This window comes from Colias croceus, chromosome 25 (genome assembly GCF_905220415.1).
Source record: "Colias croceus chromosome 25, ilColCroc2.1".
Classification (NCBI taxonomy): Eukaryota; Metazoa; Arthropoda; class Insecta; order Lepidoptera; family Pieridae; genus Colias; species Colias croceus.
The window spans coordinates 5,624,880-5,644,536 of NC_059561.1; the positions used below are offsets into that span (position 1 = coordinate 5,624,880).

At 34.1% G+C, this 19,657-nt stretch overlaps 1 protein-coding gene across 1 annotated transcript; it reads right to left on the bottom strand.

Moving 5' to 3' along the window:
• Nucleotides 1-638: 638 nt before the first annotated feature.
• On the bottom strand, nucleotides 639-7,094 carry LOC123703191 (putative odorant receptor 92a). Its single transcript, XM_045651114.1, has 8 exons — nucleotides 6,219-7,094; nucleotides 4,099-4,912; nucleotides 3,620-3,812; nucleotides 2,682-2,778; nucleotides 2,081-2,185; nucleotides 1,797-1,885; nucleotides 1,062-1,128; nucleotides 639-704 (listed from the first exon to the last, which is right to left on the bottom strand). Exons 2-8 carry the CDS (start codon nucleotides 4,697-4,699, stop codon nucleotides 639-641), a joined length of 1,218 nt encoding a protein of 405 aa, XP_045507070.1. The 5' UTR covers nucleotides 4,700-4,912; nucleotides 6,219-7,094.
• Between the last annotated feature and the right edge of the window lie 12,563 nt (nucleotides 7,095-19,657).

The window sequence follows — 19,657 nt, forward strand, 5'->3', positions numbered from 1 at the left end:
TAACAAGGTTGTTCTATTAGGTCTAAGGTACCTCTCATATCTTAAACTGCCACGCTCGAGTATTGCAGAAAATTCCCCTCTTCGCCTCCCTATCTACAACTTGTTGCACCGTATAAAAGAAAAAGAACCGCCAACGCCCGGATACGCGGACCACCGAAACCGAAAAAACGACTGGCTGATTTATTTCCGAACGATTTAAAAAGAAACGGATTGCCGAAATTCAAATTTCCTAGTTCGTTCGGTAATATGTCAAAATATTGTTGTTGTTTTGATACGTAGTGTCTTACGTAGTAGTACGTAGTGTATAGTTGGTAATTTGCGTATTTCTGTGTTTTGTTTCTTCTATAGTGAACCAATTTTACATTTTGTTTTACGTAGTAGGTACTAAGTTACCAATAAATAATTTATTTGCTCTTATTATCTTTACATTTGCTATAAGTAATTTATTATTATTCTATAAGTTATTTTAAAACAAAAGTCGCTTCGGTGTGAAATAAAAGTCTTATGGAATGTGCAAAATTATTTTATTGGCTTAAACCTAAGACTAAAACAGCGTTGAACAAAGCATTAAACTAATATCTATAATCTAAGACTATAATAAAATATATTCTTGACAACTATTAAAAATAAATTAAAGTTTAAGCTTTATTTGGATTGTATAGTGTCTTCAGTAGAGCAAAATACGACCAGGCTGTGCTTAAAATCTGAAAAAAAAGAAAATAATTTAACATTCAGTACCTTTATTAAACATTTGTAATGTTAACAGATTTATGCGATCGATTCCCGGGTGTGGAAAGAAAATTTTCAGAAATCTTAAATGCAGTTTTTTCATCTTAATATATTGTAAATTTCTCTAATCTACAGTACTTTCCTGCAGGAAAAGGACGAAAGGACTCCAGGTGGCATTAGAAAATTCCACCCTGTAACCTACTTATAACCTTATTTACATCTAAACTACAAAATATGAATAATAAAGTCTCTATAATGTTCCAGTTGATAAGTATCAAAATAAAAATGCGAAATTTCGCAATGAAATTTAAAATCTCCTAAAATAGACTTACGCTCATAAAAGCTCTTAAATTGACGTCAGCAAAACCAAACGCCGTTAACTTGCAAGGCTTCTGAGCTCTGTAACAAAAGAAATTATAAAGAAAAGTCTTTTATTGTAAGGACATTATTTAAAGATACTTTATAGGCTTTCAGGGGTTGCTATGACGTCTTAAAGCAGTAATTCTAACGCGGTAAAATACAAGGTTATCTTTTTTTTTTTTTTTTTTGTAAGGTGTTTCTCAATGTTAGCCAGAAGGGCTTCTACATTTTAACGCGGACGCGGGGGTGAACTGAAGGTTCACCCTGGTAGCGACATGCACAAGGGCGTCCCCCCTTGACGGGGACAAGGTTATCTTGACTAGCACTTTCACTAGTTCATACTGGAATTAGTGCTGCTTTAAGACGGCATAGCAACCCCTCCCCCAGTTCATTCATACCATACATATAAGAGAGATGTACCTTTTATTATAGGTAAATACTTATATTATAAAGCTGAAGAGTTTGTTTGTTTGTATGTTTGTTTGAACGCGCTAATCTCGGAAACAACTGGTCCGATTTGAAAAATTATTTCGGTGTTAGAAAGCCCATTTATCGAGGAAGGATAAAGATATGTATCATCACGCTAAGACCAACAGGAGCGGAGCAGTGAAGGTGAAACCGCGGAGAACAGATAGTAGGTTATAATATGATTTTGCACTTTTGGGGAGGATTTTATAAATACTTTAATTATAATGAATCGTTCCAACCTTGTTTGTACGATGTGTAAATTCTTTTCAGCCGATGAGTTAGCCAGGTACCATTTGCTCTCATATATCGCGTAGCTGACATCTGTGCTCTATGGAGAAAATTAAAACACTATATTAATTGTGACTTTATGGTATTATACTCATACTGTTTAAGAATTTTTTTTCAGGTGTTTTTATCATGATAGTGTTGATAGTCTATTCCTTTTAAAAAGTAGAGTTTAAGTATTTTGTTTTCGACTAATTAATTTAAATATATTGTAATAATAAGTAATAGATAACCGTACAGATTTCATAAGCAAATCCCCGAAGAAACACACGAAGAATATTTGCAGCAAGCTCGCTGACAGGAACACTAGAAAAGTGCACGCCAGAGTCTTATCTTCCATGGCCTATAAAAAACTTTGTTAATGAAAATCAAAGAAAATACTAGAGTGAAATAATAATGCTAAATAGTAAATTACAAGATTATTAGTTATGTCCTATCCCATCCTATATATTTCTGAAAGTAATCAAGTAAGGTAAATTACAAGTACAAGGTTATTAACTATACCTATATATAATACATACGTATACATATTATATAATCTCATAATACTGTCCCAATCAAATGCATGCTAAAAAAAAATCTCCTTTAGAGACGCTATGTACCGACTTTGATTGTGAAGATATTTATTATTTATCATGTAGTTACCTACTGTAGATTAGAAATGGATGCACTGTGTACCATCTTAACAAAGTACCAGACTTCCTTAACAAACTAACCTTAAATGTACAAAAAATTAATAATTAAATTAAATTAATTAATTATTAATTAATTAAATTAAATACATTTGAATTAACAGCATTTCCTCATATCTAGGGATATTAAAATAATATTTAAATTACCATAACATTAAATCCAGTCAGACACAGAAGAATGGAGCTCGCCACAAAATTGAATAGAGTCGACTTTGCGTACACTTTCTCCAATATTGCTGATAACCTGTTTATTAAAAACCACATTATAATATATTATTATAATATTTTCTACTTTTTATTATATTTTTATTCAAAGAAAATATAATAAAAAAATTTAAAAGACGGGTTGCACTCCGGGAGTGCCGGCAGAAGTGAAAACTTGAAAAAAAAAAAAAACATCCGTCTTATGTCCGTCTTCGCTTTTTCGATCAGGCCACGTATCCTGACGCGAGTGATTTTATACCCAACGCCGCTAAAGAAGTTTTCACTTCAAAAGTCCCGGTGTTCGAACACTTTTTAGAATAAAATCCGTATTTTGTTATCGCGTAAAATAAAACTAGTTAGGTATTTTTATTTTATTTGGACAAATTAAAATTCATTAATTCAGTATCTATATATTTAATCATAAAGAGTCAAAGGTCTTCCAAAAATATATAAAAATAATGGGAGTCAAAAGAACGTAAAGATTTACATACGCTTTATATAAATTTACCTAAATGTATTCACATTTCACAGAGTACACATTTTCAACATTTTTTTAATCCTACTTATATTTTAAACGTTTCAACTTTGGGTACCTGTAGACCCAGAATAAGACATAGGCTTTTTATCCGGGAAATCTCACAGGAACGGGAACTATGCGGGTTTTTTTTTAAACGCGGACGAAGGTGTGGGCGGAAATTATCCTATGTGAAATTTGAAACTATCCTATGTGTTAATCCAAGTTTCCTTCTGTGTGTGCCAAAGTTCATAAAAATTTATTCAGCAGTTTTTGCGTGAAGGAGTAACAAACGTACAAACTTTAACATTTGAAACATTAGTAGGATTAATTTTAGGATTAATTAGCAAATTAAAATAAATCATACCGTATTAATTCCTGATGCCATTTCACGAGTTCTACAAACTCTCTTGTAAATGCTTCATTGTTGAAAAGAACATTATTATCTTCCATAATTCTTTTAAAATCGTATTGTAAGAGTCGGAATTGTACTCGTATGAACATACAGCAAATGTAGAGAAGATAATCTGTGCTACAAATGTTTAAGACTACTATGGACTCTGCAAGAAATAGATATTTTAGATTCGGTTATTAATTTTTATGATGCTAAGTATTGCAGGTAGACAATAATTGAGCTAAGATATGGAGAATACTGAATACAGTCATATAAAATTAGATGAATAAAAAATAAACAAAAAGAAGGCATTTGTATTAAGACCCTGAAAATATCCTAAAATTTTGGCTCTATATTTCTAATATATCAAAATATTTCTCTTTCATCGACCAATATAATATAGAAATCTTTCTTGCGCTTAACTAAAATTTACCATCAAGGAAAATGCTCACCTGACCACAGCTGATGTAAGTACACAAACGGCCAATATTTTATGTCATGAGAATCAAAGGGATAAATAATCAAAAACGGGAGCAAAAGATCCCAATGATTCGTCTTCAAATACTTCACAACGATCAGAATCAAAGGACTCGTAAAAAATGTTATAATGAGCCCAAAATTAAGAATATTCGATACATTTATCACTGCGTTCAAGAATTTTACATCTTTACCAATAATTTCATCTCTTTCCTTCGTTCTCGCTCTTGTATTTTCTATCTCTTCTAACGACCTCAGTGAGTTTATTAATTCGCTTACAAAAGCTTCATAATGTATTAAAGTATATGCTTTGATATTCGCAAAGAAACTGAATGTAACGCAAGGAGCGACATACGTGAGTTCTACAAAGGATTTTCCGTTTAAAACTCCATTTATAAACCAGCACACAGCCCCTAGTACATCAGAATTAAGCCAAAAAAAGTTCAAAATATATATAAATCGTTGTATTAGTTTCTCTTTTCGCGTAGCCTTAACACTATCATATGAAAGACCTAGAACAAAATATATTGAGTTAAGTTTTTTCAGAAGATTGTTTAACGTAGGTTCGGTATCCATCTTGTATGAAGTAGTGAACGTTAAATAAAGTGTTTAACTGATGTAATAAAGGGCTGTAATTAAGCTATTAGCGTAATTGATGAGTTAATTACAAACAATATACAGGATGTGGAATGATAGCACTATCTTTCGTTTTATTGTGAAGAAGACAAATTGGATGAATTTTTTTTTGAGTCAGTTTGAGTGTGTCTAAGGTTTGTTGTAATAGAATACCTCGTGTGTTCATAAGTTTTGAGACAAACTTTATAGTTAAAAAATAAGATAAAATATCACTGGCTGATATTTATTTATTTTTCCAATTTTGAATTTGGAATGTTTACTTTTAATTCCTTTGATTTTTAAATTAATTTCTTTCAATTTTCTCGTGATGGAGGGAACTAAAGAATTACGTGCGACCGTGATTTGGCTGTTTAAGGCGGGGAAAAAACCAATGGAGATTTTCCGTGAGGTGAAAATTTTTGGTGTGAGCCATAACTTCGTGTATTACACTATTAAACGATACAAGGAGACTAATTCTTTGCAAGATCGCCAAAGAAGTGGCCGGCCACGCTCTGTGAGGACGCCTGCGAACATCAAAATCATCAGAGAGCGACTTCGCCGAAATCCATGTCGCACTCAGAAAAAACTCGCGCTGCAGACTGATATTTCGCGCGTATCAATCAACAGAATACTGAAATATGATCTTAAGGTAAAGGCGTACAGCCGTAGGTAAATTCAGTTTTTAAACGACCTCCTTCGTAAATTGCGACGCGAACGTTGTCCAATACTGCTTAGGAGACACGATGCGAGGAAGAAACTCTTTACTGATGAGAAAATCTTTATTGTGGAAGAAAAGTTCAACCGACAAAACAATAAAGTGTATGCCAAAAGTAGCAAGGACGTCCCACCTTGAGCACGGAATGTCTTTTGTACTCATCCGGCTAGTGTGATGGTATGGTGGGGAGTTTCGTATGAAGGTGTCACTCCGCTGCATTTCTGCCAACAAGGTGTCATGGTGAAAGCCAAGAATTATCAAAGTGATATTTTAGAGACTGTTGTGAAAACCCTGACTCATACTTTATTTCATAACAAGGATTGGGTTTTCCAGCAAGACTCAGCGCCATCTCATAAGGCAAAAACCACCCAAGCTTGGTTGAAGGAGAATGTGCCGGCCTTCATAGCGGCTAACGAATGGCCCTCCTCCAGTCCCGACCTCAACCCGCTGGATTATTCATTATGGACTGAATTAGAGCTCAGGGCCTGCTGAAAGTCCCACCGAAACTTGGAGTCACTGAAGCGAGCTCTTGTCCGAGAGGCAAAGCGAATTCCATTGGAAGAGATTCGTGCCGCTGTAGATGACTGGCCAAATCGTCTGAGGGCCTGTATAAAAAATAAGGGTGGACATTTTGAGTGATAATGAAAGTTTATTGTTTGTTATTACTCACTTAATATGTTGTATAAATTTTAGAATTATAAGTTAAATATTACAAAAGATATGCAACTTTTATTTCGTCTCAAAACTTATGAACACACGAGGTACAATTACTATGTTTACAGTACCAGATTGTTACGACATAAATTTTTATATTACTCGCAGACCGCAGTTGATATCATTAATCATACCTTGGTTATGTTAGTTCAATTATGACATAAATTGCATATTTTTATTACAATTGCCAAGTGTAATTAAACTTTTGATTAAATTAAGTTCCTTATCCGACCTCCATCCTTTATATGGAGAATCATTGGAATAGTAAGTATTGAGACACTGATTTATCCAGTTTATATAACAAGCATTTTTTTTTTGTTTCACAGAATCTACACTAATATAATAAAGCTGAAGAGTTTGTTTGTTTGAACGCGCTTATCTCAGGAACTACTGGTCTGAATCGGATTCGCGCTAAGACCAACAGGAGCGGAGCAATGCGGGTGAAACCGCGGGGCGCAGCTAGTATTGAATATAATGCACATTTTCAAGACTCCAAAAGTTATTTAACACGTGAATACATCACATTATAATGTTGCGAATTATATTCAAATTAATATTATAATTTTAATCCTGTATACTATACAAAAATGCCATACAATTTACTATTTGTTTTTTAATTATAGCACTTAAGAAAAATATAACATGCAATTATATTTACATACTATAAGTATTTCGGTAAAGATTGTATTTAATTTTGTCGTGGGTTCTGTATACTTTATTTCCATCTTTATTTTACAGTTAGTTCCAAAGCTAGTGATAAAGTCTATGTTATAAACTCTACATCTTGCTCTTTACTCTATGACAATCAATCGACTTGAAAAAGAAATATAATTCTTGTTGAATTTATTATATGTAATCATTATAGTTCAGCTTCGTCATTATAGTGTTTTATTTGACAGAAATTGGACCAGTTTTAGATGATCCAAATATGTAGAAATATAAATATTAATATTCTTGTACAAAAAGATTTGCCTAATTGCTGTCACATTTATTTAAATGATTTCAATCATTAATTTAGGCAATACTCATGAGATAACATTGAACCAATAAATTGTAAATGACCATTTAAATTTAGCACTGACCTAGTTCAAATTCTCGATGTTTTAACTATTGACTCATTTCTTATCAGGAAATATTTCATTATTGCCATATTTGAGTTTAAAAAAATATAGAAATTTTACCTGAAAATAAAATTTGTATTATGTTTCCTAAGACGTCCGTAGTCCATTATGAGAGTACATCGCCTTTTTCCCCGTGAAGTCGCTAGATGGTGCTAGTTTTAAGCCCGTCACGTGGTACCGCCGCCAGCGCCGCGAGTGGTGGGGACAAAACTCACCACAGTTCCGGCAAGCCACCAGAAATATCCTCATTGTTCGTCTCATAAATGATACGGTAGCACTGGTGCAAGAATAACACCAGGAAGACCTTATCTGGACTACGGACGTCTTAGGAAACATAATACAAATTTTATTTTCAGGTAAAATTTCTATATTATGTGTTCCGTTTGACGTCCGTAGTCCATTATGAGAGAGTTGTTTGTTATCTCCTGGTGGCTTGATAAATAAAACGCAACAATGTGATAGAGTAATGCCCCAAAAAGGTTATAAATATCCTATAAACAAAGTATATACTTAATGTATAAAATCATGACTTTGATAATTATTGAAAATTTGTCTCAATACCTTATACATGGTACATAATACATCCATAAATATACTACAAGTATATCTTGTCAATATTTTAATCAGTATATGCCTTTCAACCTGAGTAGGCTGAAAAATCTCGATTGTGATTACTAATGACTTCTATTTTGATTAGCATTATAAACACTACGACAATAATATAATAATAATTCCACCATGTGGCGGAAACACGGGGGTTCGAATCCCACCTTGTGATCGAATTTATTATATTCTTTAAAAAATTTGTATGTAAATACTAAATAATAATGTTTATAAACATCTCTCTAGTTTACTTTTGCAAGAATGTCATTAACTAGATATTTTTCCAAATAGATTGATGATGCTACTATAACTATGTAACATCACCCAGATTTCGACCTCGACGCGAAAACAGCTCGCTTTACCCTGCCACCTATGATAGCCGCTGTAGCTGGTCTCACCGGATGCTGTGTAGTAATAAACAAATTAGTCAGAGAACCTCTTATGGATTGGAAATGCAAACGTTCTTATGTGCCTTGGAACTGGATTTATATTTACATAATAATTGCTAGTATGTGGAAGAATATGTTTTGGAGCCCAATGCGGAATGCGAGGTTAAAACGCGTCTTCACTATCGACCCATTGTTTTGAATTGTAATGTAAACAGGAATAAATAGAGAACACGTCCAAAAGCTAATAACAGTAATCACATAGCTGCGCGTTAATAAATGCAAACAATTTTTTGTTTATTTTATTAATCACATAGATAAATAATTATTATGCTGATTTATTTTAAAATTATTTCGATAAAAGTTTTTGAATAATCTTCCTTGCCTTCCGGATTTGTAATTTTGAAAGATTTGTTCTAGCTAAGGAAATACCCTGAGGTAATGTTTGCTTAAATGATCAGATGAAATTTTAATATAATTTTATTTTAATACAAACTGACTGATTTTATGTATAAGAATAGTGTACTAAACCGTCAGTTATACATAATTTAGCTAAGCATTTAGCATCCTTTTATAGCCTGGTCAGTAGTTACCAGCAGTCTATGTATGTTTCTATTTTTTTTTAAGCTGTCCATCAAGGTGTACAACAGATTGATCTATCCAAAATGAGCCAGACTTTCAGCTGTAGGTTCTGTATATGAGTTGGTGCTGAACCTGTGCGTGTTTGTCAGTGAACGATTGAGAAGACTTATCCTGATAGTAGCACGGCTCTTGAGGTCTGGGTGCAAAGACTGGTTCTTCCACTTGGGTAGTATTATAATGAACTCGAGGCAATAGAGCCGGTTGTTTAAGTTTAAGTCTGTCTTACTTGAGATGACGTAAGCTGTTTGAGCTGTGATTAAAATGTATTTGTAGAATTCCCCTCTGAATGGAAATGTTTGTGTCGACTGTTCGAGCACGTTGCATTAGGAGCCGGCGCGATTGCGCGAGGATTCGGCTTCCTAGCTGTACAGCTTGTGAAGTGTTCAAACGTTCAAACTAATAACTCTTGTCAAAGAGATCTCGTTCTGCCTTTGAATGAAATTTTTTCTTACTACCTCGACTGTCAAGGTTAGGAAAGCTATTACTGCAAACATTTCAATTTCCATACCAACTTTTTTGACACTGGGTCCAAGGTCCTTTCATTCAATGCTTTGACTTTCATGTGAATTGGATACGGCTGGTAGATATACTTGTTTTTACACTTACTTGCTTTTAAAAGATGTTTTTGAACTAGATCTTTAACAAGTGCGGCAGTTCATTCTTCCCCGGAGGGAGACAAAGGTTTCAAAGTTGATTAGCCCTAAGAGGCGTTCCTGTAGCGCTGTGGCGTGTGTCAGTACATCCTTCCCCGGAGGATGATAAAATTTGCAACGATGACAAACCTTGATAGGCGTTCCTGTGGCGCTACAGCGTGCGTAAGTGCATCCTACCCCGGAGGGTGATGAAGGTTTCAAAATGAAAAGCCTGAGAGGCGGTCCTGTACCGCTGCAGCGTGCGCCACTGCATCCATCCCCGGAGGGTAATGGAGGTTGCAAAAATAATAAGCCCGTGGGGCGTTCGTGTAGCGCTGCGGCGTGCTCCAGTGCATCCTTACCCGGAGGGTGATAGAGGTTGCAAAAGTGCTAAGCCTGTGAGGCGTTTCTATAGCGCTGCAGCGTGCGCCAGTGCATCCTTCCCCGGAGGGTGATGAAGGTTGCAAAGGTAATAAGCCCCGAGAGGCGTTCCCTTGGCGCTATAGCATGCGGCAGTGCATCCTTCCCCGGAGGGTGATGAAGGTTGCAAAGTTGAGAAACCCTAAGAGGTGGTGTGCCTGCTTGAGGGACCAACTGCCTGCTATTAAGCCTGTTTTTAGGCACTGACACTTTCAATTTACCATTTCCATTTTCCAACTTGCTTCCGTGCTCCAAACCATTCGTAGAAAATCTTAAACGCTCGGGTGTCAGAATAGATTCTATCGGATTGATATTCCAAAGTAGGTTAGAGACGAACTTTATTTCGAATTGAGTTGAATTGCAATTCCAAAGTCTCTGCAAGCCAATCAATTGGCGATTTGTGCTGAACAATGAAACAATATAACATAATATGTAAATTTTTTACATTTCTTGCAAAATAAATAATTTCATTTCATTTCAATGTGGTATACATGCTGTTCTGGTGAATGTAAATCATTGCCCACGTAGATCACCAAGTAAAGGCCACAGTCCCTTGGTTCTTGAGCAGTCCAGTTTGTGACTGTCGCAAACATTCTATGAGCTCACGCTAGCCCGAAGGGCTGATACGTTATCTTAAGTAATCGACCTTCGTTTATGATGTATTTATAATATCGATATGGTATTCAATAGTGATACAAGGATATAGGAGGCGTCGATACGTACGGGTAGTCGATAGTCTCGCAAATACAAAAATTATAATTTTAAGTAGAGTATGTCATGTCACAGTTAACAGTGGGTGTGAAATTGAAAATTACCCTGTATTTGCAGAACTTGCTTTTCTTAATTATAAAAAGGGGTGATTAACAATAGAGTCATGGTGTTCGATTGACGAACCCCTGATGTTCAATAGTGGCTTGAATCTCCAAAGACATAAAATATGATGTCCGAGTTAAAGAATAAATAAATATTATTACCTCTAAGTGAAAACTATGGCTGGTTTTCGAATTACATGGTATTCGAGGGTGATGAGATTAATTTGAGCTTTGTTTGTTGAAAATCTCTCCCCCCCCCCCTTTTTATTCTTTTGGTGTTTCCCCTGATTCTAACTTTTGTATTGATGAAATGATTTGAAACGACTTTAAAAGTCGATCTTAGCGGTTATTGAATGTACTGGTAAAAACTGATTGTGACGAGTTTTAAACCAACTTATCAAATCCGCCTATCTGCATACGCAGCGTATGCCATGCCAGGCGTATGCCATGATTAGTAAGTTAAAAAATACATTCCACACCGGGAGGAATTTTATATGAATTTAAACTTATCAATAATCTCCTTCAAAGCATCTCTATTAATTCTTAAGTTTATTTGTATAGAGAATAGATATCGCATTTAAATTTAGCAGTAATTAGGCACAGAGTCGCGGACTAATTTAATACGTCAGGCAAAAATTATTATTAATATATTTGTAAGAAATTGATAATAATAATTTACCTATTTCTATTGTGCTTACAAGATATAGGCAACTACATTCTACTTGATTCGACTCGTATCGGATGGATTTTCTAATCTAACGACATTAAGAAATCGTTTTTTTTTTTTTTTTTTATATTTACCCTCAATTCGGAAAAGGAAGGCACAATTCACATACATTTATAATGTCCGCGTAGCGAATACGATTCAAGGAGGAATAAAATCAAAAGATCGAAACACGTTTCGGATCTGCTTTCGGCAATTAATACTATCTTAAAAACCGATATTTGTGAAAATGGATTATCTAACGTGTAACATCCAGTAATAACCATTCACGTTGAAAGATTTGTATTGAAATCATCGTAAATCACGTATAATGTATTAATAACATGACTCACCGTGTTGAGACAATATCTCAAACCTGCACACGAGCGGCTGAGCGCGCGCTGGCGGCGCCATACACGCTGCGGCGGTTCCTCGTCGTCGCTGGACCCCGAACAAGTAGAACTCAGCTCGGAAACACGTAGAAAGCGCACTGTTAAGACGCTCGACACGATTCGGTAGGCCCTTGGCCTGCGCTATAGACCTATGGTCACGATGCCACGCTCGTGGTTGCAGATTTATACTTCATATAAATCCGAATTTCGTTCTTCGTTTGAAATAACGATAACGCAGGTAACACTATTCAATATTCATTTCACTATGAAACGTAACGGACTTTTTATAAAACTATAAAACTATTTAAAAATAAAAAACTGAACTCTCTACTTCAATCTCGAAAGTTCGTTTAAAATTGTTACTTAAATTTATTTAAATTTAAATTATGAATATATGTATTTTAAAATACAGTATTTTAAAATAACATATAATCTAACGACTTGCGTACGGTTTGAAAAACGACGCAACAATGAGGATATTTCTGGTGGCTTGCCGGAACTGTGGTGAGTTTTGTCCCCACCACTCGCGGCGCTGGCGGCGGTACCACGTGACGGGCTTAAAACTAGCACCATCTAGCGACTTCACGGGGAAAAAGGCGATGTACTCTCATAATGGACTACGGACGTCAAACGGAACACATAATATGAATATGAACTTTATTGACACAATAATCCACAAAAACATATACTTATGTTGGTATAGGGTAAAAAAAATACTCTTGTTGGTAGATAATATATAAAATCTCTTATAAAATGCAGTCATATCAGCAAAAACTGATCAGACTAGCAAAAACTGATCAGCCTAACTTGACCAGCGCTGATTTTCAGCCAGTCCTGACGTCACATAAGTCTGTCTAGTCCTTCCCAAGCAACTGTTGTTTTTTTTTTTTAATTTGCTTTAATATTAGACTAGCTGTGCTCCACGGTTTCACCTGCATTGTTCCGCTCCTGTTGGTCTTAGCGTGATGATGCCTATAATAGCGTTCCTCGATAAATGGGCTATCTGACACCGAAATAATTTTGCAAATCGGACCAGTAGTTCCTGAGATTATTGGTTTAACATTTTCAATATCTTGTGTCACAGAAAATTGTAAAATAAAACTAAAAGGGTTGAAATTGGGCGGAGGATGATTTAAAAAATCGATCAGTGGAACAGATGACATGAATCCACCGTGTACCCCATAAAGCACGGTCTTTACTAGATACATTTAATCACAAAAGTAATAAAAAAATATTTGGAAATTATTTATTTCTCTTAGTTCACGGGTGTACCTACATACTGTATACTCTTCATTTAACCACAAGAATAATAAAAAAATACATTTACAATACATCAATTTTTTTCTTTTAATTATTGGACGACGGAACCCTAGATATTATGTTAAAAAGGTGGAGTATAATTACATATTATAGTTCCTAACTTGGATTTAATTTTATGAATTATTTATTAACACTCGTTTATACATTATGTCCACGCGACTCTGTCTATAAAGTTCTGCTATTTTTTTATATTTTTTGGAATCTACTAACTACTACTTCTTTGTCAAGCTTAAGTATAACTCTCTACAGTTTACTCACTTTTAGTTTGAAAAATATAGATTTGGGAATTAGAAACTGGATTGGTGAGAAATTATCTGATATCGGTAATAGGCTTTTATGGATTCGTAATTACTAATTAGCCTTTAAGCAATAGGTATCAGTGATTCAGTATTTAGGTTATATCAGCATATTAAGTTTTTTTTTCAAACTCACAATAAAACCTAGTTAGTAGGTACCTACAATTAAGCATACAGATCATATAAACTTGCATACTAATTAATCAACTGAATTACAATTTAAATATCGATCAAAATACCAATGAAAGTTAAAACGCTAGAGACGAAATGCACAAATGAAAGTACGCACACATGCACACAGCACGCACGCACACGCGTACCTACATGTGTATAGTGTTACACATACACATGTATATGTAATGATGTGTGTGTGTAGTTATACATGTGTGATGTAGTACGCCCCGCTGCGCCAGACGGTAGACGTATGAGTATAGTGTATAGGTATTTTGCTAGGGTTGATACATGGAAATATCTATTGAATAATTAGGATGATTAATTAGTTTCTTGTTTGAATGAATTGGAAATTAGGGATATTTTTAATCGATTTTAAACACGATTTATGGTGTGAAATTATATATCCAAATTATAATATTATGAACTATTCACAACGAGCGTGATCTTAGTCAGGCTATAGGCATCAGTGAATGTATTATGTAGGTAACGTTATGTATTCTTTCAAGGACATTACATTTCACACACGAAAAAATGAAATAACAATGTATAAAAGTGGCAATACTGAGTAAATTATATTAAATATAAGTTTTCAGGTTTAACTTCTTTAAAGCAATCAATTTAGTTGTATCGTTAGTAGGTATACTAGTCAGAATTTATGCTGCAATAAAAAAATGCAAATAATTAATTTTCAAACTGGTAGCAGCCCTATTAATTCTCAAGCCCACCCCTAGAACGTAACCCCCGTAGTGTTTGGCAAGTGCACACACGGGTACATGTAAAAAATGACAGGCAATAAATTTGAAAAGGAACCTGCTCTATGGGCAGAGCATTGTCATAGACCCATTTTATGTGCAGTACCGGATGAAATTAGAATTTTGGTATTTAAATAAAAATCGTATAATAACGGACAGTTTCAAAATTCATATCGTTATCAAGCAAAAGCTAAGAAATATTGAAATTTAAAATATCAACTTACAATTAAAAATTGTAGAGTCGATTTTGCTATAGCGATCTACCATGGAGGCATATAGATTCACTAGCTAAGTATTACTGTAAATTAGTTATAGTTTTTTTTTTATTATTAATTTATCCCTGGGGGGTAGACCGTAGAATTGATCAAAATCCTTTCTTAGCGGATGCCTACGTACTAACATCTACCTGTATGCCAAATTCCACCCCGATTCGTTCAGAGGTTTGGGCTGTGCGTTGATCTTAGGCGTTGATAGATCAATGTCTGACTACTTCACTCATTTTTATGATCTATTTCTATTCTACAGACTACATTAGAGGAACTAAACTTATACTGAATTCAGAATTCTTTAATAAACTTTACTTTAAAATAGGCTCTCTGTAAAAGGCTTTTCAGTTATAATCTAATATAAGATGCAAATTAAGATAGGTACACATCGAAAAGGGCCTCTCGGCTCTCAAAGACACGAAATATCAAATTATGAACAATATCCTGTTCATACGATGGCAAAGGTAAACGTATTGCTACTTTTTGTAAGTATTTGTGCACACTACACTGCAAATATGTATTACTAGCTGTGCCATGCGGTTTTACCCGCTCCTGTTGGTCTTAGCGTGATGATAAGCCTATAGCCATTCTCGATTAATGGGCTGTCTAACACCGAAAGAATTTTTCAAATCGGATCAGTAGTTCCTGAGATTAGCACGTTCAAATAAAACAAACAAGCTCTTCGGCTTTATAATATTAGTATAATAATGTACCTAGTATACAATATTATATTTTAGACTAGCTGCGTCCAGCGGTTCACCCTCAAAAATGAGTTGTTCCTTATAATAAATGAGTAAAGGTAGTTTTAATATTCGAATCTCTTCAATAGAAAGACATCAGTTTTAAATACAATTTTATCAAAATTTGTAGCAGTATTGAGTGTTGTAATACGGGTAGAGTGAACTAGCATACTACTCTACCTGTTCTCAGTACCTACTCTACCAGTTTTAGTAGAAATTTTAGTACTCTACCAATGGCGTTTAAATTAGTATAATAGCAAGTAGGAGAGTTAGTACTCTACCGCTCTACTCTACCGTTTACTCTATCCGTAAACAGCGGGCATATAGGTAGTACATATTTCGTTAGCTAATTTTCATCACCAAAGGATATCCATAACATATACTAACTAGGACTTCATAAAATGTTTTTAATTCACATCTGAGTCGGTACATCCGTCATACCGTTGCATTCCGTTGTATTCCGATAAACGCTGTCATGCAAACCACAAAATTATTAAATTCACCAAACAAGCAAATATACACTCTATTCCTAAGCTTCAAGACTCATAAGCAACGTAAATTTAAATTGTTCGTGACGTTATCGACACAGCATAATATGCTAACAATCCAATAAGCTAAAATGTAACTTAACCGCTTGTTATAAGGGTGATAAACAAATAGTTAATAATTTTGTGACGACAAACTTCACGGAGTTATAATAAAAACAACTCTATTTCTAAATATGTAAAGCTCCAAATACAATAAATATAAATTTGTAAAGTCTTGCCGATATACAACTGTTATTGTAATTCGTTTATACGATTGTAAGCCTTATTTCGATAGCAAAAAGGATTGTATGTAGTGCAAAAATGTGTTTCTTAGATTCGGAATTTGAGAATTAAAATGGTCTTTATCTCTTTGGAATAAGACCTATATCTTAATATATATAAATCTCGTGTCACAATGTTTGTCCTCAATGGACTCCTAAACCACTTAACCAATTATAATAAAATTCGCACACCATGTGCAGTTCGATCTAACTTGAGAGATAGGATAGGTTTTATCCCGGAATTCCCTCGGGAACGAACTATGCGGGTTTTTCTTTGAAAACGCAGGCGAAGCCGCGGGCGGAAAGCTAGTTTGCTTATAAAAAATACTAGCAGCGTTATACAATAATTACCATCTTTAAATATACGCTTTTCCACGGGATTTTTCACTCTATTGCCTTGACATACGATTGCTTTTATATGAATGTATGTAAGTTGGTCTATTACCTTACAATTTATTGAACCGCATTGTCAAGCGATTGTAAGCCTTATCTCTATAAAAATACGATACTTAAAACGTGAATACAAATTAAATTTGTGTTTTTTTTGTCCCTACAGAATTGTCTCACGTCTCACGCTTAGCCAACTAGATAGGATGACCTAAATAGGTTCTAACTTCTAATCAAACTAACTTACTGAAATACAAGTCAAGGATAAAAAGTCAGCAGTGAAATTATAATGAACAAATAAATTGTATTTTTATGTTCCAATTTGAAGTGATCGGAAATTCGTGTACATTTTTGATTGCAAGATAGGTATTTTTCAGAGAAGTTTTAATCAAACTTGGTATTTTTTTTAATGTAATAGCTAATAGACTATTGCTATCTCTGTTTGTTATTGTTATTTAGTTCATGTAACCAAATAATATAAAAAAAATGTTGTCGTAGTTTAATTATGCTAGAATGACTCATATTATTATGGGTGTATGGGCTATGGCGCACCTAAGTTCATAAATTGATCCATTTATGACATACTTATTAAAAAAAATATATTGTACTTACCTGAATGTTATTATGTTGCAGACGTAATCTAAAATTCCTATGACGATTATACATTTAACGGTTATATAAGACTAGCTGTGCTCCGCGGTTTCACCCGCATTACTCCGGTCCTGTTGGTCTTAGCGTGATGATAATATAATATTAATATTATAGCCTTCCTCGATAAATGGGCTATCTAACACCGAAATAATTTTTCAAATCGGACCAGTAGTTCCTGAGATTAGCGCGTTCAAACATCAACCAAACTCTTCGGCTTTATAATATTAGTATAGAGTGTTGAAATAATAATAATATTATGTAGAGCCAGAGACTTTCAAGTTTCAAACAATTATTTTTTCGCATTCTATCGAATTTTAGAATAGCTTACTTAGTTGTATCTTAAAACTTATATTCAAAAAGAAAGCCGAAAATCTTCTTGTTAATTATAAATTTTTATTATTTACACCCTGCATCCTTTCGGCATTTGTCGGTCAATCTTTGATCCCATGAAGATGCCGACAAAATTTCTATAAAATTTGCGTTCGTTGACAAAAAATGTCCTCGCTGACACAAAGGGCCTACACCGTTAGAACTCGAGGTGAAAAAACTGAATTCGAAATTTGAAATTGTGTTTATAATGGCCGCTTTTGAGCTGCCGCGTTTTTAAGATAAATATTTTGTAGAAGTTTATTTTTGAACTAGCTTTTCGCGTTGGATGAATAAAAATATAGGTTTGGTTTTTCTTTGAATTACCGTACGTAAAAAATTTTGGTCTTTACTGAGTATAATCGTAGTTCTAACACACATAGGTACATTATGTATAACATAGTATAATAATAGTATACTAATTAGTTAATTACTAAATACTTAACCGTTCCATGGACTTACCTTACCCAAGTTTAGCTTTCTGCCGCGCCGCATATATCCCATTCCCGTGGGATTTCCGTGATAAAACCTATCCTATGTGTTAATCCAAGTAACCCTCTATAAGTACGTATACTAAATTTCATTGCAATCGGTTCAGTAGTATTTACGTGAAAGAGTAACATTTATCTATTAACTAGCTTACTGCCCGCGGCTTCGCCCGCTTTTTCTAAAACCTAATAAATTATATACTAAAACCTTCCTCTTGAATCACTCTTTCTATTAAAAAAAACCGCATCAAAATCCGTTGCGTAGTTTTAAAGATTTAAGCATACAAAGGGACATTGGGACAGAGAAAGCGACTTTGTTTTATACTATGTACCTAGGTAGTGATAAGTAAGATAAATAGTTACCTGTACCTTAATATCATTCACTCACTCAGACGCAAAATGTGTAGGTTTTGGTAGCTCATTTGCTATCTAATACAAGGTTAGCATGTTCCGTCAGATTTTGATTACGATTGAGTTGAACATAGCGATAGATATTCAGATATACATAATATATAGATAAAGTAAAGTTACTATTTGTATGAGCTTTTGTATATCTTTCTAAACATCCATAAAATAAATGAAATAGATAGTAATGTACAGTGCTCAGTTAGCAATTTTTTAAAGTAGGTACCTTGCTTTCACGTATCTGTGAACAATTTCTGTATGAGGTTATTGTATATTGTTGTGTTTATTTTTATTTGTGATATTATGCTCGTAGAATAAACTGTGCATGTATTAATGAACAGACGGGAATGCTTATATCTATTTTTATCTCTTAACTTCTAAAGTAAGAGGTAGCGCGCACGAGCAACTTTGTCTACCTAACTATTTTATCTCCGCAACTATTACACGCCTCATAATAGTACGGGAGCTACCAACGTTTAAAAAAAAGTCATTTTAGTATAGTTGGGTTTTTGATATACTGTTTCTCTTGCTATTTCGGTTAGAGTCCGGGCTGTCTGGCTGGCCGCAGTGTTTGCGTTTATTAGTGCGCATCTTATCTGCACAGGAAAATATCCTTAATTTAAAGTCATTTTTTAACGCGTAATTTTTAATCGTTTGCCTTTAGATAGATCCATCAGATATAATTTTTTTATTGCAAGACGTTTTTTTCGTTGTAAAATAGGTGCCATACGCAATTTTTATTTCAAAATAACTAAAATGTCATCGAAATAAGTGAAATTACATCAACATGATTCCGCTTAAAAGGTAAGTAATAACTTTATTATTTATATTATATTATCCTTTTTTAATACTTATATTGAATAATTAGTAAACTAATATTTTTAATAGATGGTTTCATATTTATTACACTTTTGGGTATAAATATGAATTTGATGATATTTGTATTTTCTAGTGTTTGATTTTACGCGAGTATTATACATTTTGAAATTAAAGACTTGAGAAAATAATACAATGAATAAATCGCGTTTAAAATCCGTTAAAAAGTCTTTAATTTCTTGATGATATTTGGTTTTTATCAAGTTTACATTAACGTCCTATTTGAGGTTCGTTGGGAAAAAGGAGGCGA